This window comes from Mercenaria mercenaria, chromosome 12 (assembly GCF_021730395.1).
Source record: "Mercenaria mercenaria strain notata chromosome 12, MADL_Memer_1, whole genome shotgun sequence".
Lineage (NCBI taxonomy): Eukaryota > Metazoa > Mollusca > Bivalvia > Venerida > Veneridae > Mercenaria > Mercenaria mercenaria.
Window position 1 is genome coordinate 40,245,520 of NC_069372.1, and position 21,114 is coordinate 40,266,633.

Below are 21,114 nucleotides of genomic sequence, written 5' to 3' on the forward strand. Positions count from 1 at the left end.
TGATTTTGATAGGCTGATAACATAGTGTTGTTTTAAAAAACAGCTGTATGAAAATTCAGTTGATTCAGATTGTTATCCATGTGAGGCAGTATCCAAATTTTGATATCTTTCCCCCAACCATCCTAACTGTTACCCATCCCCGCCTTTATAGAAGTCCTAAAAAGGATGTTGGGGCCAGTGCACTTTGTATTTAGATTCCCTGAGCTCGCACATTTCTGTTACCCGATGTATCAGTGAATTATCATAGTCAGCTGTGTCATTTCTGTCATATAGTATTCCGTCTCAAGAATAATAATTTGCATAAACAGAATTCCAGTGCTAAAAGTTATTAGCAATAATTTACATTAAGAATCCCCCTGATACGGTAGTAATTAGTTTGACGTTACTGATACAGAAGGATGGATTGAAAATTTTTTCAGATTGAAATATTTTCATTGCATCCTATTTTTTTTCCAAAGATTATTATAGTTTAAGGTATTTGGACTTACTGTCTTTATAAGATACAATGTTGCCGTAAAACTAAGTGCTGTGAAATCATTAAATTTCGTGGACATGAAATTTCGTGGTTTTGGTCAGAACGGCAATTTTGTGGGGATATGAATTCGTGGATTTCAACTTTCGAACATAAAATGAATGGGAATTTTACCTGTTCATTGGGATTAAATTTCGTGGATTGACTCAACCACAAAATCCACGAAAATTAGTCCCTCACGAATATTTATGATTTCACAGTATGTAAGAATAAAAAAATTATAATAGTGCTTAAATTTCTTAATCTGTTAATTAGACCTGTTAAATAGATTTTTATAAACCCGTTCTGAAGAAAAGGGACATAGTTATGATATTTCTATCATTAACTGGTGTACAAATGGGCAGTCAGGTGTGTGGCAGGCTGGTCTGCCTCAAGTAATTTTTCTAGAACAAAACCTAATATATTGAGAACGTGTATCAAACTGAAATCTAGATCAATTGTATTCTCAGTAACAGAATGATCTTTTTCTTTTTGCTCTCAACCATACTTGCACAAAAAAATGTATCACGTCTATAAAACTTTAATAGGCAAAGTTCAATAACCTGCCTATAAGGACCAGCAGTAGCAGAGTTATGGCCCTTGAATAAGTCATTATTGCTTAAAATTGACAGTATCTGCTCATTAAGTAGAGTACCAGTATTTTTTTCCTTGAATTCAACCTAATATAGATGGTATATATATAGTTAAGTTTAATTATCCTGCAATTTGAACCAGTGTCTCTAAAAGTTGTGGCCCTTGTATTAAATAGACTTTTGATAACTAGATTGTTTCTTATATCATGCTTGTGATGAAGATGTGTTATTATTAAATGTTGGTTGAAAGTGATTTAAATCATGACAAGTCTTTATATTGTTTTATTACTGAACAGAGTTTGTTCTCCATGAATTCTGTGTTTCATTGGTAATAGAGAGAATAAAATCACGGGTGGTAAACGCGCAATCCAATTCCCACTGGGAATACGCTAAAAATGGGCTGCGCGACTTCCGGTGCTGGTGTTGCGCATCAATATATACAAAATCGAGGTAGGTGGGTTTTTGTTTTTGTAAATAATGACACATTTACGAGTGCTTTCGAAAAAAGCAAAATGCTATTCGACACAAAAATGAATAAAGATCATATGTGTGAAATACCAACTTATTAAATTAAGAACCGGCCCTGTTATCACGAAAACTCTGCTGGCTCGAGCTGTCAAAAAAGCATGGAATCATGAAAAATGCAAATTTTCTAACTCTTGTGCCTTCTTTCTGGAAATGTGACGCTTCTAATGATCAAACGCGTGTAAAACAGTCAGGAATATTACATACACTTGAATGAAATGTTACTTTTGGGGGAAAGATTGGCAAAAAATAATCGGGAATGGGGTTGCGCCCCGGGAATGGAGTTGCGCGTATATATTATATACATTATGATGTATACGAGCAGCTCCATTCCCGGTGCGCAACCCCGTTCCTGATGATTTTTTTGTCAATTATGTCCCCGTAAGCAGGATTTGAAGCAAATAATTTTGATATTCGTTACTTTATAACAGTTGAGTTATCATAAAAAGCATCAGATGTCCTCAGATTAGGCATATGAGGTCAGAAACTCCCATTTTTGTTGATTTCATACTTTTTTCACGCTTCGTGTCGCCTGAGTTTTTGTGATAATAGAGCCGAATCATAAATTACAAACCAGATATTTTACACATATGATGTATTTTCATATTTGTGTCGAATAGCATTTTGCTTTTTTCGAGAAAATTTATTCTTGTCTCATACTAAGCAAAATCATAACTTCACATACCTCAATTTCGTCTTTTTTTTACGCGCAACACCAGCACCGGACGTTGCGCAATCCATTTTAAGCGTATTCCCAGCGGGAATTGGATTGCGCGTTTACCACCCGTGATAAAATATGTTTCTGTACTAAGTGATAAACAATTAGACAAAGACTCATAGAATCTGAAATTGAGTTGTTGAAAATATACTAGACTTAGTCTATAAACACCTGAATTTAGTATTTTGTGGAAAAACTTAAAGTGTGCTGCAAAGTGGAATATAGTGTAGTGCTACTTGGAATATAGTGTAGTGCTAATTGGAATATAGTGTGCTAGAGTGTGGAATGTAGTGTAAAGTGAATGCACCTTGTAACTGGAAAAGGTAAAATAGTAAAGCACTGCCAAATAAAGAAATAATTACAAACAGACCAATCAGAGCATAAGTTACAAAATGACAATGGATGGTCAGAGTCAAGGAGTTCTTATACTAGAGAAGGTTGCTTGGACATCGGAAAATTGCCTTGCTTGTTCACGATCTAATGGAGAGAACTGCTCTGCTATACAAAAATCATGTGACACTAGGAATATTGTGTGCCACGAACAGGGCTCGTACAAGTTTGGGCATCGGTCCAGAAAGCAGTCAATATTTGATATATTTTGGGAGAAGTTTAATGCACCCTTGCATCAGTGTGAAACTGGCAGCCATCTTGGCAGACATCTTGTAACAGGAAACGGACATCATTTAAAAAATCATCTTGAAAATATGAAACAACCTTGGGGTATACCAATAGGGTGTTACAATGTATATATGTAAGTGGTTTTTATATCAAGTTTAAATATAAATTTTTTTTGGGGGAAAAATCTTATTACACATTTTATGAATGAGGGAGAGGCCATAGGATTAGTAGCTATTGTTTACTTCTTAACTTCGTTAGTAACCAAAGAAATACACAGGAAGTTGGCTTTTATTTCACATGCTATAAACCTAAAACATACTGTGTAATATGTCCCTCTTTAACTCTGGCTTTTCCATGTGGCAAACACAAGAGGGTGACTCTTGAAGACCTTGTTGGCTTGCAGCTTACATTGCAAATATATAATCAGTTATGCCATGGCTCTCAGTCAGATCAGACTTAGTTAAACAATTTTGATATTAGTGTTGCCTTGATCAGCATAGTTATCCAATGATTAATTACTTATTGATTAAAGTATTTGAAGAGAAAGTCTTTACGTTACATTTACCTTACTCAATAATCAAGACCATCATTTTCACATCATACATGATTTATTACAAGTACTAATGATTTAAGATCATGTGACAGTTATACAGATCAATATGTGCGCATTTATTACTGATGTGTGAGTGAAATAAGAACAAAAAAATATTTGTGTTTGTCATTAACTGAGCAATAGCATCAAATATTAAATGAGCCGTGCCACACGAAAACCAACATAGTGGCTTTGCGACCAGCATGGATCCAGACCAGCCTGCGCATCTGTGCAGTCTGGTCAGGATCCATGCTGTTCGCTTTCAAAGCCTATTGCAACTAGAGAAGCCATTAGCGAACAGCATTTATACTGACCAGACTGCGCGGATGCGCAGGATGGTCTAGAACCATGCTGGTCACAAAGCCACTATGTTGGTTTTCTCATGGGGCAGCTCAAATAATAAACATGTTAAAATCTTTCTGCCAAGCTGACGCATTATCTTAAATGGTAAGTACCCGTGGATTTTGTTCAGAAGAACATACTGGCATGATACACAATATTTATCACCATTATTTATTCATATCTTCTTATTTTCTTTGTTGCTTTATTCAAAAAAGTGGTATATTTCATTGGTTGTAAGCATGCAATCCAAGCATTACGGGTGTTTTCAAACACATTGAAAACGTCATCATTTGTGTAGTAAACATGATTCAGCAATGTTTCCAGGCTCTTGTACTTATGCTATCTGGGTTGTAAATTGATTGAGTGGATGTTAGCGCAAAAATTTATGTCAGCTAATAACTCATATTTTGTAACAATATGGACAGAACGGGAACAAAATGTCTGGGAAGAAAGATTACCCTGGCAAGCACAAATATCCTCTAGGGACGGTAATTGTAATACCAGGTGGTGAAATAGAATATGAAAAATAAAATTTTGATGTATTGACAGACAAAACATTTTCTCTATTTGAATGTAAATGCCTTCCTTTGAATTAATTTCATGCTTGCTTGAGTTAGTTCAAATTTCAGGAATTGGTGAAGTAACTACACAAAACATGCAATTTTGTTGCACAAAACCAGTCTTTGATACTACAAATGAACGTACAAACTGTGAAATATATAATTTGATGAAAACATGCAACCAGAAAAATTCTCCTTCGCCTGGATGGTATTTGAAACGGCTTTTGCGAGACGGTAAAGTGAAGGAAACTGACAGTTATTTGAGTAATGTCAGAGTTGATTTAGCCCTGGTTTTATTAAATTATATACAGAATCACAGAAAGATTGAGGAACATTCTGTGGTTGTGTAGGCGACAATTGTGGAGACAGTGAGGGTGTTTTGTTTAGCTTAAAATTAATTGTCATGAACACAGGACAGAAGTTGACTAAAATATTTGAATAAGACTTTACTCACTTGGGAATCTCTAAATGCTTTAAATTTTCATGTTTTTTCACTTGTGTAAGGGTTTAAAGAGATTTTAAATTACAAAAAAAGACAGTTCTAAACTTTAATGTGTGAAAGACAAGTAGAACAGACAGTGACAATTAACTTTAAAAAAAATGTCTGGAAAAAAAAATGCCTTGACAAGATAAGCTGTCATTTACGCTTGGTACAGACTTTGTTTAAATACTGCAACAAGGTTATTTCTGAAATGAATTAATAAAATGAAGAAATTACTTATAAACTTGTTAATGCCCAGACGAAATGATGACGTCACCACAGTTTTTAACGTGGTCAGCCTTCAAATACCATGGTGAAAACATGGTCAGGACCATAGTCGACCATGGTGAGATAAGATTGGCCATGGTCAGAAAAGACTATCAACAGTTTGACCATGGTCTACCGTGGTCAACTTTTTTTTTTCAACCATGGTCATGTTAGTAATTTTCACACTTATCAAGTTTTACAATGCACCAGACACCTGACTGCATTTTGTCTCCAAAAGTTTTCCTAGTTATAGAATAGTTTTCCTGCATTTATAGACAGATTCAAAGGTAAACTTTTATAGACTGACTATAATTTGTTGTCATCTTAGCAATTTTATGACAAATAGATTACTGACTTGCAAAAATAGATATAGACCGCAATTGTCATGTATTATCAAGACCCTTTCAAATTCATATTTATACAGTTTTTGATTGTCAATAATCACCGCAGTCGACCATGGTCATGGACCTTGGTCGACCATGAACTACCATGGTAATTCCTGATTTATTATAATAAACCGTCAATTTCAACTGGGTATCAAACTGCTCAACTGACAAATTTTCTTAAATGTCAGTAGGGGTAGATATTGTTTGTTTGATATGTAAAATCTTACAATTATTTTAAACCATTGTGTAGTAAAATAGTGCACTATTAGGTGGATCTTAAAAATGCTCACCACTTGGAAAATTGGTATCAGCCTTGACCTTTGAGATGAATAATTTTCGTAATATCCTCATAACTAGAATGCAGTTATTATAATTTGGTCATTTTCGATAGGGCAATTCTAAATTGAGAGCAAGTCAGTATTCTAAAATAACCATTGTTGATTACACAACAAGAGAATTGCACTTTGAATGAAGCAAACAGTTTTTGATGATAGAAAATTTTTTCATTTGTATAATTGCAGAGCTAAAGAAACGCATCAGATTGCGGAGGCCACTGCTGAAAAGAATGCCAGACTGAAGGATGCATTTGGTCTCAGTGAATACTATGTGGATGGCAGCGCCTTTGATCCAAATAGAAAGGCAAAGGAGGAAGCTGCAAAAGCCCTGGCAATGGCACAGAAAAAATATGCGTATGTATTTAGTTCGATGTGCTACGGTACAGTGGATTTTTATGCTTCCGGAAGGGGAAGCACACAGACACCACTTTGTCCATCTGTCAGTGTTCCTGTTTGTCCCTCAGTTCTTGTCCAGAATATTTCTCAGCAACCACTGGCAAAAATTCAGAGAAACCTGAAAAGAAGTTAGATGCACGTACTGTACTCTTGTTCCAGTTTTTGATCCCCCGCCGTGGCGGAGGGATTATAGGAATGGTCTGCGTCCGTCCGTCCGTCTGTCCGTCTTTCCGTCCGTCCTTCCGTCTGTCTTTCCGTCCTTCCGTCCGTAACAAAATCGTGTCCGGTCCATATCTCCTAAACCCCTTGAAGGATTTTCATGAAACTTGGGTCAAATGATCACCTCATCAAGACGATGTGCAGAACCCATGAGTCAGCCTTGTCGGTTCAAGGTCAAGGTCACAACTCAAGGTCAAAGGTTTGAGCCTGCCATTTTGTGTCCGCTCTATATCTCCTAAACCCCTTGAAGGAATTTTTAAAACTTGGGTCAAATGATCACCTCATCAAGGCGATGTGCAGAACTTACGAGTCAGCCATGTCTGTTCAAGGTCAAGGTCACAACTGAAGGTCAAAGGTTTGAGCCTTCCATTTCGTGTCCGCTCTATATCTCCTAAACCCCTTGAAGGAATTTTATAAAACTTGGGTCAAATGATTACCTCATCAGAACGATGTGCAGAAATTATGAGTCAGCCATGCCAGCTCAAGGTCACGGTCACAACTAAGGGTCGAAGGTTTGAGCCTTCCGTTTCATGTCCACTCTGTATCTCCTTAACCCCTTGAAGGATTTTCATCAAACTTGGGTCAAATGATCACCTCATCAAGAACTCATGAGTCAGCCATGTCAACTCAAGGTCAAGGTCACAACTGAAGGTCAAAGGTTTCAGCTCTGTATCTCCTAAACCCCTTGAAGGATTTTCATGAAACTTGGGTCAAATGATCACCTCATCAAGACGTTGTGCAGAATTCATGAGTCAGCCATGTCAGTTCAAGGTCAAGGTCACAGCTAAAATCAAAGGTTTTACCCTTTCACTATCCATAGCAGTGGCGGGGGATTTAGCCGTCTTTCAGACTGCCTTGTTCACTGAGTTACTGTCCTTTGATTATTTAACATTTGTAAATTAGGACTCTCAAGACGAGTGCTGTGCAAATTTAAACCTTGCATCATAAAAAGAAATATAGACTTATTACAGATATCCACATTGTACCAGGTCAGTTAATTCAATTAATTTTGCTTTTGTGCTTTTAATATGCAGTTATTATACTTTGGGGAGAATCCATCAGTTTTACTGATATTACTTGTAAGGGTCATTATTGAGATCGAAATTTGGCCTCATTCCTCTTCCTAAAAAGTATGGTCTTTCCCCTACTTTTGACAAAAATTCTGTGTCTTTTTTTTTTTTTGGACATTTTCCAACCAGCAGTGCTAGTACGTATTAAACCATGCCATTCAAAGACAAGACAGTGAGCTTTTAAATCATTTTCCTCTGGAATGTAACATATGAATTTATGACAAAAGTTATTTTCATGACAGTGCAATTTTCCCCCTGTTTTAGTCATTCTCGTGCAATTTTTCACTCCTAACAAACGCTTCTAGCATTTCCCCGTTATTGAAAAAATAGAAATGTAATTAACACTGATAGGTCAAGAAAGCAAAGGGATGCTTAAGCCAATTCAGTGCTCTAGAAGACAGTGTTAAGCTACAGTTTATTTTAGCTTGATATAAAATGATTATACAAATAGAGCCCTTTGTATCCTACAAACTGAGTTCCTATGAAAAACTAGCATGACTTTTTTGTGTGTCTGATGAGAAGGCATTTCCTTGACCCCAGTGGGGATCAAACATTTAGCCTCAGGGCGAGCAAATAACACCCTATCCTTAAAGCTTACAGACCTTCAGGACATTTATAAGTAGTTAAAAGAATCAGAATGCTTGTTGCTTGTAGTTTCATGATAAAAAAAAAAAAAGTTTTTTTCAGTAACATATTCAAAGACATAATGGGGCTGCCATGGCCGAGTGGTAAGTTTGCTGACTTCGAATCACTTGCCCTTCACAGATTAGGGTTCCAGCCTCACTCAGGGTGTTGAATTCTTCATGTGAGGAAGCCATCCAGCTGGCTTACAGAAGGTCAGTGGTTCTACCCAGGTGCCCCCCCGTGATGAAATGGCATGGAAGGGCGTCTGGGGTCTTCCTTCACCATCAAAGCTGGAAAGTCACCATGTGACATATAATTGTGTCTGTGTGACGTTAAACCCAACAAAAACAAAAACAAAAATCATAATATTAGTTCCAGGTGAAAACAGAGAACTGGTACTGTTCTATTAACAACCTATGTATAAATCATGTTGAAAGGACAGTGTGCTTTAGGTCATACACTTTGCTGGTATAAACCATTGACTGTTATTTCCAGGATTGTAAAAGACTCTGACAGTGAAGAGGAAGCATTGCCTGCACCAACCAGAAAACGGAAAAAGAAGTCGAGGTTTGTAGATCACTTTCCTAATTTAGATTAGAAAAAAAAAAAATTGAAACAGTTGGTTTTTGTCATGTTTCTCTTCAACAGTAAAGAGTATTTGAGACACAATTATTATGGAGTTGTTTGTTGTTTTTGTTGTTTTTTTGCTGAGTACAGAACTTTGCTGAACATCCATCCTAATCTTTGTATAAAAAGACTGCAAGCCTTAGCTCAGTAATAGAGTGTCCACCTCAAGATGTCTGTATATGATTCCTGGCTGTGTTGTACTGCAGACTCTATAAAAATGGTTCTTCTAGCTTTCTTGCTTGGCATTTGACATAAAATGGATAGATGTACCATAGGTAGGTCAGGGTATCATGCCATATTTCTACAGTGTGTGTTGTTACAGCATTATGAAGGCATTGTGCTCACTGCTGAAAGATTTTTTTAAAAAGTGCTACAACTGAACATACATATAAACACACACACACGCACGCACATGTACACCTAATATTGTTTCATGATGTACATGACGTCAATGCGGGAAAAACTGTTACAACAAATAACAAGATTGATATATGTCTGCTGTCTTTATTTTGCTGACGTGCAATTTGGATAAAATTGGGGCAGTAAATCTTGAATGATAAGGTTATCAGTCTGTTTTTTATTGGACTTGTTCTGTAAATCAAAAAGATGATAGATTTTGGCTTTACCCACATGAGGTTGCCATGATTTAACAGTGGATGTTTTTAGAACACTCAATCAAATTGAGTGTTAAATTATAAAAATGGCTATAATATATTTTGTTTTTCTGTAAATTGATCTGTTCGAACATGAGTTTTTCAGTCATTCTTACAGTGAATGTTTTTATGTTTTTCTGTTTGAAAATGATGTCACTTTCTGGAAATTGTTGCTGATTTGGTCTAATTTCTATAGATGTATATTTTCTAAACTCTTTATTGCTCTGTCTAAATCATTTTTCTTGTGTGATGTTTTCTGGTACGGAGATAAGAAGTAGGTGACTGTTTATATGGTAGAATGGAATGAGTGGGAAGGGGAGGGGGAGGAGGAGAGGCGAAAGAAAAAGGAAATTTACAAGTTTTACTTTTAACTGATCATGATTAAGGAAGTAATTAGAGTTTTCAGACAGATTATTGCTTTTAATCTACTTTTCAATTGTATGATATCTGATGAAACTGCAAAACGACAGTTCTATGAAATATTCATTGCTGTTTATACTGTCTAGCCACCATAAAACAAAATTGTATTTGCATTTGTCATGCGGGGTATATATCCCTGTGGTCTCCACGGTATATGCTGTAATTCTGTATCAAAGAAAATGAAATTTAAAGGCTGATGTTTCGTGGACTGCTTACATTCCATATCCAACTTCTGTTGGAAAATCTATACCAGTCTGATGTATACAGTCTGGTTGTGCTAGTAAAGCAGATCTTTTACACTTATTATAAAGTCATACTTCTGTTTAATTTTGCTATTTCTTACACAAGTGTCAAGTCAAATGCATTGCGATAGTCTGATAGAGTAGTTTTTTCAACTATTTCCAAGCTTGGGTTGTGTTTTGTAGAAAATGAAATATTACGTTAAATTTATAAGTACTAAGGATGTTAAAACTGTCTATGAGTAGAAGGCTTCATCAAGTTATTGGTCCTGTAATTATAATTGGCAATTGCCATATTGATTACATTTTCTCTATATTTGTTCCAAAAGCCTGCCGCCTCAGCTCAATAGGAAGAGTGCAGATCTACAGATCGTGTGGTGTCCTAAGTTCGATCCCCGGGCAAGGCGTATGTTCAGCATGATGATTTGATAAAATACATTGTGTCTGAAGTCGTTCTCCCTCCACCGCTGATTCATGTGAGGGAGTTTGCAGTTACTTGCAGAGAACAGGCTTGTTCTGGTACAGAGACCAGGAAGTCCAACACTGTTTTGGTTAACTGCCTTCCTTAACATAACTGAAATACTGTTGAAAAACAAACAAACAATTATTTTTACCTATACCATGCAATTTCAGCATTTTCTTGCTGATCCGGAAAGCCATTTGTTTGTTTGAGGCACCATAACAGCTGAAGAATACTTGGCCTTTAGCCTGCAGTGCTGATGGCAAGAAATTCTGCCTTTGCAAGGACGTGCAGGCTGATCATGGTCTGCACTGTCCGCTATTTAGCGAATAGATTTTCAGTGAACACCCCTTTGAATAATAAGTGGTACTGCCCAAATTGAATGATGGAACAGGTGAAGTCGCATGGAAGTTGTTGAGTGTCTTTACAATAAAGAAAACCATTTCATATTTCAGAGATAAGAGTGAATCTCCAGATAGAAGGAAGAAAAAGAAAAGCAAGAAACATAGGCATGATCGGTAGGTCAGGTGACCAGTCACATGGTTACTAAATATAGTAACTGAAGGACTTGTGATCTTAATTGTATAAATTTTATTATTATTTATTTGCCATGCACATATTTTTGCTGTATATATATATGTAATTATTGATTTTTAGCTCATCCGATTTTTTGAAAAAAAATGATGAGTTATTGTCATCACTTGATCGGCGTCGGCGTCAGCGTTGCCTGGTTAAGTTTTATGTTTAGGTCAGCTTTTCTCCTAATCTATCAAAGCTATTGCTTTGAAACTTGGAACATTTGTTCACCATCATAAGCTGACCCTGTACAGCAAGAAACATAACTCCATCTTGCTTTTTGCAAGATTTATGGCCCCTTTTGTACTTGGAAAATATCAGATTTCTTGGTTAAGTTTTATGTTTAGGTTAACTTTTCTCCTAAACTATCAAAGCTATTGCTTTGAAACTTGCAACACTTGTTCACCATCATAAGCTGACCCTGTACATCAAGAAACATAGCTCAATCCTGCTTTTTGCAAGAATTATTGCCCCCTTTGGACTTAGAAAGTCAGTTTTCTTGGTTAAGTTTTATGTTTAGGTCAGCTTTTCTCCTAAACTATCAAAGCTATTGCTTTAAAACTTGCAGCACTTGTTCACCATCATAAGCTGACCCTGTACAGCAAGAAACATAACTCCATCCTGCATTTTGCAAGATTTACGGCCCCTTTTGGACTTAAAAAATATCAGATTTCTTGGTTAAGTTTTATGTTTAGGTCAACTTTTTCTCTTAAACTATCAAAGCTTTTGCTTTGAAACTTGCAACACTTGTTCACCATCATAAGCTGACCCTGTACAGCAAGAAGCATAACTCCATCCTGCTTTTTGCAATAATTATTGCCCCTTTGGACTTAGAAAATCAGTTTTCTTGGTTGAGTATTATGTTTAAGTCATTTTTTCTCATAAACTATCAAAGCTATTGCTTTAAAACTTGCAACAGTTTTTCACCATCATAAGCAGACGCTGTACATCAAGAAACATAACTCTGTCCTGCTTTTTGCAAGAATGATGGCCCTTTTTAGACTTAGAAAATCATGGGTAGGACAATATTTCTATTATACAAAAAAATCAGATGAGCGTCAGCACCCGCAAGGCGGTGCTCTTGTTTTTAACCTGACACAACAGCACCTTTTATGATATATGAAATAATTTGCCATTTATTTAGCTCAAAGAAAGGCAATGGTTTTTAGCTCAAAGAAAGGCAATAGTTGTTCTAACATTACAGTAAAGTTATTTGACAAAGTGCCTTTTAATTGATAGTGAAGAGCAGTAATGCTTAGTTTGTGTTATTGACAAATTGGTGAACTGATAAACAAATAATTAAAACAAATAAACCCTATAATGAACAATGTGAATTCGGCCTGAGTACAGTGTTATACTAGCATGAACATTCTCAGACAGGTCTATAGTAACTGTGCAATATGGGAATTTTTTCTTAAAATGCTCTGTCCTATAACTCTTTTTTATTTTTCACAGCATGAATTCTTTATGGGGTCACAAAAACATTAGTTAGAATGCTAAAAATTGTAAATGATTCTGTTTGTCAGTGATGTAGACATAGATCCTTGATTATGTTGCATTGATCAATGTGACAGACCTTGGATCTTAAGCAGACAGCAGCTGATATATAGTTTTTAAATGACAGCTGATTTATTGTTTTTAGTTGACTGCTGATATATAGTTTTTAGCAGACAGGTGTATATATAGTTTCTAACTAATGGCTGATATTAGTTTTTAGCTGATGGCTGATATATACCCTTTAGCTGACAACTGATATATAGTTTTTAGCTGATGGCTGATATATACCTTTTAGCTGACAACTGATATATAGTGTTTAGCTGACAGCTGATATATACCTTTAAGCTGACAACTGATGTATAGTTTTTAGCTGACAGCTGATATATACCTTTTTGCTGACAACTGATATATAGTTTTTAGCTGACGTCTGATATATACTTTTAAGCTGACAGCAGAGATATAGTTTTTAGCCGACGACTGATATATACTTTTTAGCTGACATTATATAATTATATAGTTTTAAGCGTCCTGCTGATATGTAGTTTTTAGCTGACAGCAGATTTATTTATGAACAACTCTTGCATACCCGTCAGCAGCTCTGGAGTGGTGCCATTAGCAAGTCGACTGAAAAGTGATTTTGAACAAAGATTGTAGCGTAGGAGAGGAAATGGATCTAGCTGTTACTTAAAAGTATAATATATAGTACTCAGAGAAATTTACAATACTGCAATGTTTTTTTTTTTATATTTTTGCAGTTTTTGTCTATTTTAAACTAAGGAAGCTATAATCTATACTTTCAAAAACTTGAAAAATATAAGCAAACAATTAAATAAAAGCTTTTTCAGAAAGTCCTTCCTGTCTTTTTATGTAGGTTTTTTAATCAGCTTACATTGATATCACCAGGCCATGGATTGATTATCAGGGCTCCGGAAATTTTGATAACTCAATCGGTCCGAAACGAAAATCCTGACATCGGCGCTACCCCAACCACCACATTCCCAATATTACATATTATGTGAAATGTGATAGAGTAAAGAAATAAGCATGTCATACATTAAAAATGAGTTACCGGTCACCGCGAGTTACCATACAATGAAGACAGTTATTCAGTGTTATGTGTGATCGTTACTTTGTTTAAATTTCAATGTTTTTACAAGAAAATACTTGCAAGGATAAAATTGCCCAGGCATTGACACTGTGTACGTAACTAGTCTAAAGGCCAACGCACGTGACTTCGGTACCGTATACACGGCAGATACTTTGTGATGTTTCCTCATTCTTTGATGGAATTCTATAAAATACAATGCGTCAAAGTGAATTACACAACACATATTCTCTGCTAAACAGCCTCAGTATTTTAAGAATACTCTGCCGCGGACCGAATGTGTACGTTATGTGAACGCTGAGATCGAATTTCCCGCATGTATAGTAACCAAAAGGTCATGCGGGTTGGCCATGGATATTTCATTTCACTTACGTTGTACTTTAATAAGCAACTACATTTTATAAAGTTAGTTGTTCTGTTCTGATGTAAACAAAATTTCATTTTGAAGACGTTTTTCCGACATGTAAGTACCAAGGTCATCGTGTTGGGCCCTGGATTTTCATTTACTTTTGTACTTAATAAGCACACTACATTTATAAAGTTAGTTGTTTTTCGATGAATCAAAATTTCATTTTGAAACGTTTTAGTCACTGTCATCAAAAGTGCAAGGTAACTTTTGTGATGCGACGGTTCTTCCGTGGTCCAACTTTTGATAATAAGTCACAGTTCTGGATCTTATAAAAGTTGGTCGAATGTTCTGAGATACCAGTCAAAACAGGGTCACGTAGTCAAAATAACTATTCAGTAGGCTTCTACAAACTTAATGAAAACTTGTGATCTCTAGAGGCCATGATATTCAGTCAATTCAGAAACTGGGTCACGTGTTCATATGATATCTAGGTCAGTCGAAACTGGGTACGTGCTAAAATATCAGACAAAATAAAAACCTTGTGACCTCTCTAGAGGCCATATATTTCACAGATCTTAATGAAAATTGGTCAGAACGTTAACCTTGATGATATCTAGGTCAAGTTCGAAACTCGGTCACGTGCCATCAAAAACTAGGTCAGTAGGTCAAATAGTAGAAAAACCTTGTGACCGCTCTAAAGGCCATATTTTTCATGGATCTGTATGAAAGTTGGTCTGAATGTTCATCTTGATGATATCTAGGTCAATTCGAAACTGGGTAACGTGCGGTCAAAAATAGGTCAGTAGGTCTAAAAATAGAAAAACCTTATGACCTCTCTAGAGGCCATATATTTCATGAGATCTTCATGAATTTGGTCAGAATGTTCATCTTGATGATATCTAGGTCAAGTTCGAAAGTGGGTCACGTGCCATCAAAAACTAGGTCAGTAGGTCAAATAATAGAAAAACCTTGTGACCTCTATAGAGGCCATATTTTTCATGGATCTGTATGAAAGTTGGTCTGAATGTTCATCTTGATGATATCTAGTTCAGATACGAAAGGGGTCACGTGCTTCAAAAACTAGGTCAGTAGGTCAAATAATAGAAAAAACCTTGTGACCTCTCTAAAGGCCATATTTTTCATGGGATCTGTATGAAAATTGGTCTGAATGTTCATCTTGATGATATCTAGGTCACATTCGAAACTGTGTCAACTGCGGTCAAAAACTAGGTTAGTAGGTCTAAAAATAAAAAAACCTTGTGACCTCTCTAGAGGCCATACTTGTGAATGGATCTTCATGAAAATTGGTCAGAATGTTCACCTTGATGATATCTAGGTCAAGTTTGAAACTGGGTCACGTGCCTTAAAAAACTAGGTCAGTAGGTCAAATAATAAAAAAAACCTTGTGACCTCTCTAGAGGCCATACTTTTCATCGGATCTGTATGAAAGTTGGTCTGAATGTTCATCTTGATGATATCTAGGTCAAGTTGGAAACTGGGTCAACTGCGGTAAAAAACTAGGTTAGTAGGTCTAAAATTATTAAAATCTTTTGACCTCTCTAGAGGCCATATTTTTCAATGGATCTTTATGAAAATTGATCTGAATGTTCACCTTGATGATATCTAGGTCAGTTTCGAAACCGGGTCACGTGCGGTCAAAAACTAGGCCAGTAGGTATAAAAATAGAAAAACCTTGTGACTTCTCTAGAGGCCATATTTTTCACGAGATCTTCATGAAAATTAGTGAGAATGTTCACCTTGATGATGATATCTAGGTAAAGTTCAAACCAGGTCAATAGGTCAAATAATAGAAAAACCTTGTTACCTCTCTAGAGACCATATTTTTCAATGGATCTTCATGAAAATTGGTCAGAATTTTTATCTTGATAATACCTAGGTCAAGTTCAAAACTAGGTCACTATGTCAAATAATAGAAAAAACGACGTCATACTCAAAACTGGGTCATGTGGGAAGAGGTGAGCGATTCAGGACCATCATGGTCCTCTTGTTTAAAAGACCGATTTGATAAACGCCACTCCGGTTTTCTTTATCATTCGTGTTTGCCAGTCCATTTTTTTCTTTTTGTTTTTTGTACAGTCGGGTTGCAAAGACGATTTTCTGCACTTGTTTCAACTGGAGCCCCAACAAATGAATCATGTATTTTTTTCAAATCAAGTAATTATAAAAATTATTTTTATCAGTTTTCCGTGTGATGTCTCATTAAATCAAAGACCTATAATGTACAATTATAGCTTTTTGATTAAATGCAGTGACCATTTGTTTTTTACCCGTGATCAAACATAGCCTTTTGAAATAAACCATCCGTCGGATTCTTAATAAAAGAAGTGGATCCCCCGTCGAAATGGTTTGAATCCAGTCAGAAACATTTGGAAACCTGTCAAAAATGTTTAATTCATTGCAATCGGCTGTCTGCAAACATTAAAGGATGTGCCGCGAGAGCACTGATTGTGTCACTTGCTAATTACGGACCGATTATCAAAGTGACAATCAGACTGTTTGACACGTTTATTGATTATCTGAGGGTGCGACCAACAATTTCCTACTTGGCAGGTGATCGTGTATTGAGATATCAGACCAAAATTTATACTTTTCTCCATTTTTACGGGACCGATTTTTTTCGTTTTTACACTTCACGAATCGGTCTGAAAAGTCAAAAATCGGTCCAAAACCGACAAACCAGCAAATTTCCGAAGCCTTGTTGATTATATATCAATGTTGTAAGAAAACAGTTTTAAAGCTTACTGGTTGGTATTCCTGGATATTTGGGGAAAGAGAGCATGGGCCTTGTTGATGTAAGTTTTTTCCCATTGAAAATGTTTTAACAAATATTAGGGAAGTGCTATAATGTATAGTAAATGTTGTTCTTTCAAGTTTCTTGACATATTGATGAATGGAGGTTATTATTTTTTTCTCTCATTCTGATAAATGAGTTTGTCTAGTTCTTTGGAAATAAAGTGGGATGTTTATTGGAATAAATACATGTTATTTTCTATTAAAATTATACATGTTGTGTATCTATACTTTTAAGTTTTATGTTCTAGTCTTATTTAGTGTGTAACCTGAAAATATGTGTTGTAACTATCATCCTTATTTTGTAACTGTATAGTCATACTAATGCATGCTTCTTTTTGGAATAACTGTGTCCATTATTCATTAAAATATCGGTTGTTTGGTAAAGGGAATTATTGCTTTGCATCATCTTCATTAATGAGCCGAGCCATGAGAAAACCAACATAGTGGGTTTGCGACCAGCATGGATCCAGACCAGCCTGCGCATCCGCGCAGTCTGGTCAGGATCAATGCTGTTCACTAACAGTTTCTCTAATTGCAATAGGCTTTGAAAGCGAACAGCATGGATCCTGGTCTGGATCCTTGCTGGTCGCAAACCCACTATGTTGGTTTTCTCATGGCACGGCTCATTTAAAAAATAGACATACCGTATCATTTATTGTGTGTAAGAGTCAGGGTTTTTTTTTTTATACTCCCAGATGGAAAATACAGGGGCTATGTTGAGGTCAGGCATGCCCATGGGTAATTTCATCTGTTGGTTTGTCTTGTCTTTTTTTAGGGCATATATTCAAAACCATGTTCTGTATTTTCAGGTAACTGTATGTAAATGTTCACTATCATAATAATATAATTGGGGTACCCAAGTCAACGGTCCAAGATAAAGGTCACACTTGGAGGTCAAAGGTCAAATTCCTTTATTTTGAGTCGGCTCATCTTCAAAACTACTGGAAAAAAAATCATAAAATTAGTATATCTATTGATTACCTTGTCAAGACAACGTGTAGAGTTTGCATTCCCGTATGAAAGTATCATCTGGGGGTATTTATCACTTTCATGAAAATAGCTCTAGTTAAATATCAAACATGTTACTGAAGTCAGGTAAGGTGTATTACAATTTAATCATTGAAAATTTAAGCAAATTAAAGAGTCTCGCTATCAGTAGTTGCTTCATATTGACAAATGCCCAGTTTTAGCATTGACACATTCAGTTGAATAATTATTCAGAATGTATTGCTTAGATAATAAAATCGTGACTTAAATTTTGATATTTTTGAGAAAGAAAAATGTTTGGATATTGGTCATAGCAGAAGTAAAGTTTTCTATATAAGGCAGTCACAGTTTTTCACCAGCCATTTTTAGCTCATCTGATTTTTTGAAAAAAAATGATGAGTTATTGTCATCACTTGAGCGGTTGTCGGCGTCGGCGTCGGCGTCGGCGTTGGCGTTGCCTGGTTAAGTTTTATGTTTAGGTCAGCTTTTCTCCTAAACTATCAAAGCTATTGCTTTGAAACTTGGAATACTTGTTCACCATCATAAGCTGACCCTGTATAGCAAGAAACATAACTCCATCTTGCTTTTTGCAAGATTTATGGCCCCTTTTGTACTTAGAAATATCAGATTTCTTGGTTAAGTTTTATGTTTAGGTCAACTTTTCTCCTAAACTATCAAAGCTTTTGCTTTGAAACTTGGAATACTTGTTCACCATCATAAGCAGACCCTGTACATCAAGAAACATAACTCCATCTTGCTTTTTGCAAGAATTATTGCCCCTTTTGGACTTAGAAATCAGTTTTCTTGGTTAAGTTTTATGTTTAGGTCAGCTTTTATCCTAAACTATCAAAGCTATTCCTTTAAATCTTGCAACACTTGTTCACCATCATAAGCTGACCCTGTACAGCAAGAAACATAACTCCATCCTGCTTTTTGCAAGATTTATGGCCCCTTTTGGACTTAGAAAATATCAGATTTCTTGGTTAAGTTTTATGTTTAGGTCAACTTTTTCTCCTAAACTATCAAAGCTATTGCTTTAAAACTTGCAACTCTTGTTCGCCATCATAAGCTGACCCTGTACAGCAAGCAACATAACTCCATCCTGCTTTTTGCAATAATTATTGCCCCTTTTGGACTTAGAAAAATCATTTTCTTGGTTGAATATTATGTTTAAGTCAACTTTTCTCATAAACTATCAAAGCTATTGCTTTAAAACTTGCAACAGTTTTTCACCATCATAAGTGGACACTGTACATCAAGAAACATAACTTTATCCTGCTTTTTGCAAGAGTGATGGCCCTTTTTAGACTTAGAAAATCATGGGTAGGACAATATTTCTATTATACAAAAAAAATCAGATGAGCGTCAGCACCCGCAAGGCGGTGCTCTTGTTAGTTAGTGCAGACAGTAGAAGGACCGATTGCAAAAAAAACCAACAGTTATCAAAGTTTTTTCTATGATAGTTGAATGGATTGACACTGTAATGATTGCATGACTGATAACTTTAAATAATTCTGTTATTTACAAAAACGATATGTAACCAGACATTTTAATTATTATAAGTATGCCATTATCAATCAGAATGACAAGTTATCTAGTATAGTAAACTCTGCTATGACCTTGGAATGGATTTTCAGAGAGTGTGGCATATTATTTAAGATCAGTCTAAAGTTTCTAATTTTCCTAATTAATTTAAACACTGTACTTGTACAAGTGACTTTCTACATTGTATAATTTGTGTTATTTTTTCATGTGTCTTTTAGTTCATGAAATCAAAATGCATTTTTAATCATCTGTTATTTTTGTTTTTCTGCAAATTTCAATTTGCTGGCATGAAAAAAAAGGTAATAAATTCTTATTTGTACAATTACAATACTATTCTTCTTTGACAAATAAAAGGAAAGTAGATTTATACATATCCAATTCTTTTAAGCATATTTCTGCAAATTTAGGCGTATCTTTCTTACTTTTCCCCCAAATGAAATAGATATCACAGTCGATTAACTTTATATGTAAGGCAAATTCTTATCGTAAGTAATGACTGGATTTAAAATGTTGAATACAGATGTAAAATATCAGATATGAGCTGAACATTGTTTTCTTAAGACAGTTTCTTTGTAGAGAGGCAGTGTTTCAATGGTTTGACCATTTGCTGTGGACTTTTTGACCCAAAATGAGTTCCTTTGGACTTAAGTTTTTGTCAGAAATGTAGGAATGTGGTTTGTTGAACTGATTCCTAATCATGGCCAATAAGTGATGAATAAATGACAACCAGCAAATTTTGTAAAGACACTTGGGAACTCTATGAAAGAAGAGAAGTAGTTTTGATGTCCGTACACATAGTGACTGTACATGTTCACAGCTCATAAACTCACAGGAGTTCTTGCATTTAAATGTTGCAAGAAATTCAGTCAAGTGAATTTTCATCAGAAATGCAATCAGATCAGATCATTTCTATCCCCCCTGGTCTACTTCAGTATTGTTTCAATGGTGATGATTTTGCTTGAATTATGCCTTTGTTACCTTTAACCGTATTATGGTTTTTTATAGTCAGACTTCATGTCTCTTTCCATGGACAGATTTCCAACATTGCGGCCACATAATTTCCTATAAACCAAGCCGTTATATTCCAGAGTGATGTGCTATTTGAACAGCAAAAATCATATATTTAAAATGTGTGAAAACATTTCAAACTATGAAATTTTGATACCTTAATTAATGTAAAATGGCTAATTTTCCCCAGCCTGAATATGATTTATCTGTGGAGACATTTACCTAATTTCTATAGTTTTGCTGAAAAAGTTGAAACTTCATTGAAAATTTCTATGCTCTTTGAAGGTTTTTTTAGTGGAAAATGGAAAAGAAAAAAATTTGTTGACTTTAACTAGCAAAGTAGGGGTAAGGGGAAATGAAATACTCTTCTGATAAACTACTGTAATTTTATATAATAGTGACATTCAGTTCTACATTCAGTTATAACATTTACACAGCAGGTAACATTGAAATAACTTATGGCTGTTCCAAACACTTCAGATCACATGACATCTATAAGCAGCTTTTACACCTTATTTAGTGCTGATTTGGTAGACAGATCTGAAATTGAACAAGTTGTCTGATAAACTGAGCAGACAGTTTCTATCAGTTCAGCAG

At 35.5% G+C, this 21,114-nt stretch overlaps 1 protein-coding gene across 1 annotated transcript in view; it reads left to right on the forward strand.

Annotated features, from left to right (window-relative positions):
• The window catches only part of LOC123533713 (serine/arginine repetitive matrix protein 2-like), a 78,394-nt gene that overhangs the window by 45,426 nt on the left and 11,854 nt on the right, over nucleotides 1–21,114 (forward strand). Inside the window, exons 4-7 of the mRNA XM_053520530.1 lie at nucleotides 2,716–3,098; nucleotides 6,115–6,282; nucleotides 8,733–8,804; nucleotides 11,092–11,154. Coding sequence (XP_053376505.1) covers nucleotides 2,716–3,098; nucleotides 6,115–6,282; nucleotides 8,733–8,804; nucleotides 11,092–11,154 — 686 coding nt within the window. The remainder of the gene's footprint in view (nucleotides 1–2,715; nucleotides 3,099–6,114; nucleotides 6,283–8,732; nucleotides 8,805–11,091; nucleotides 11,155–21,114) is intronic.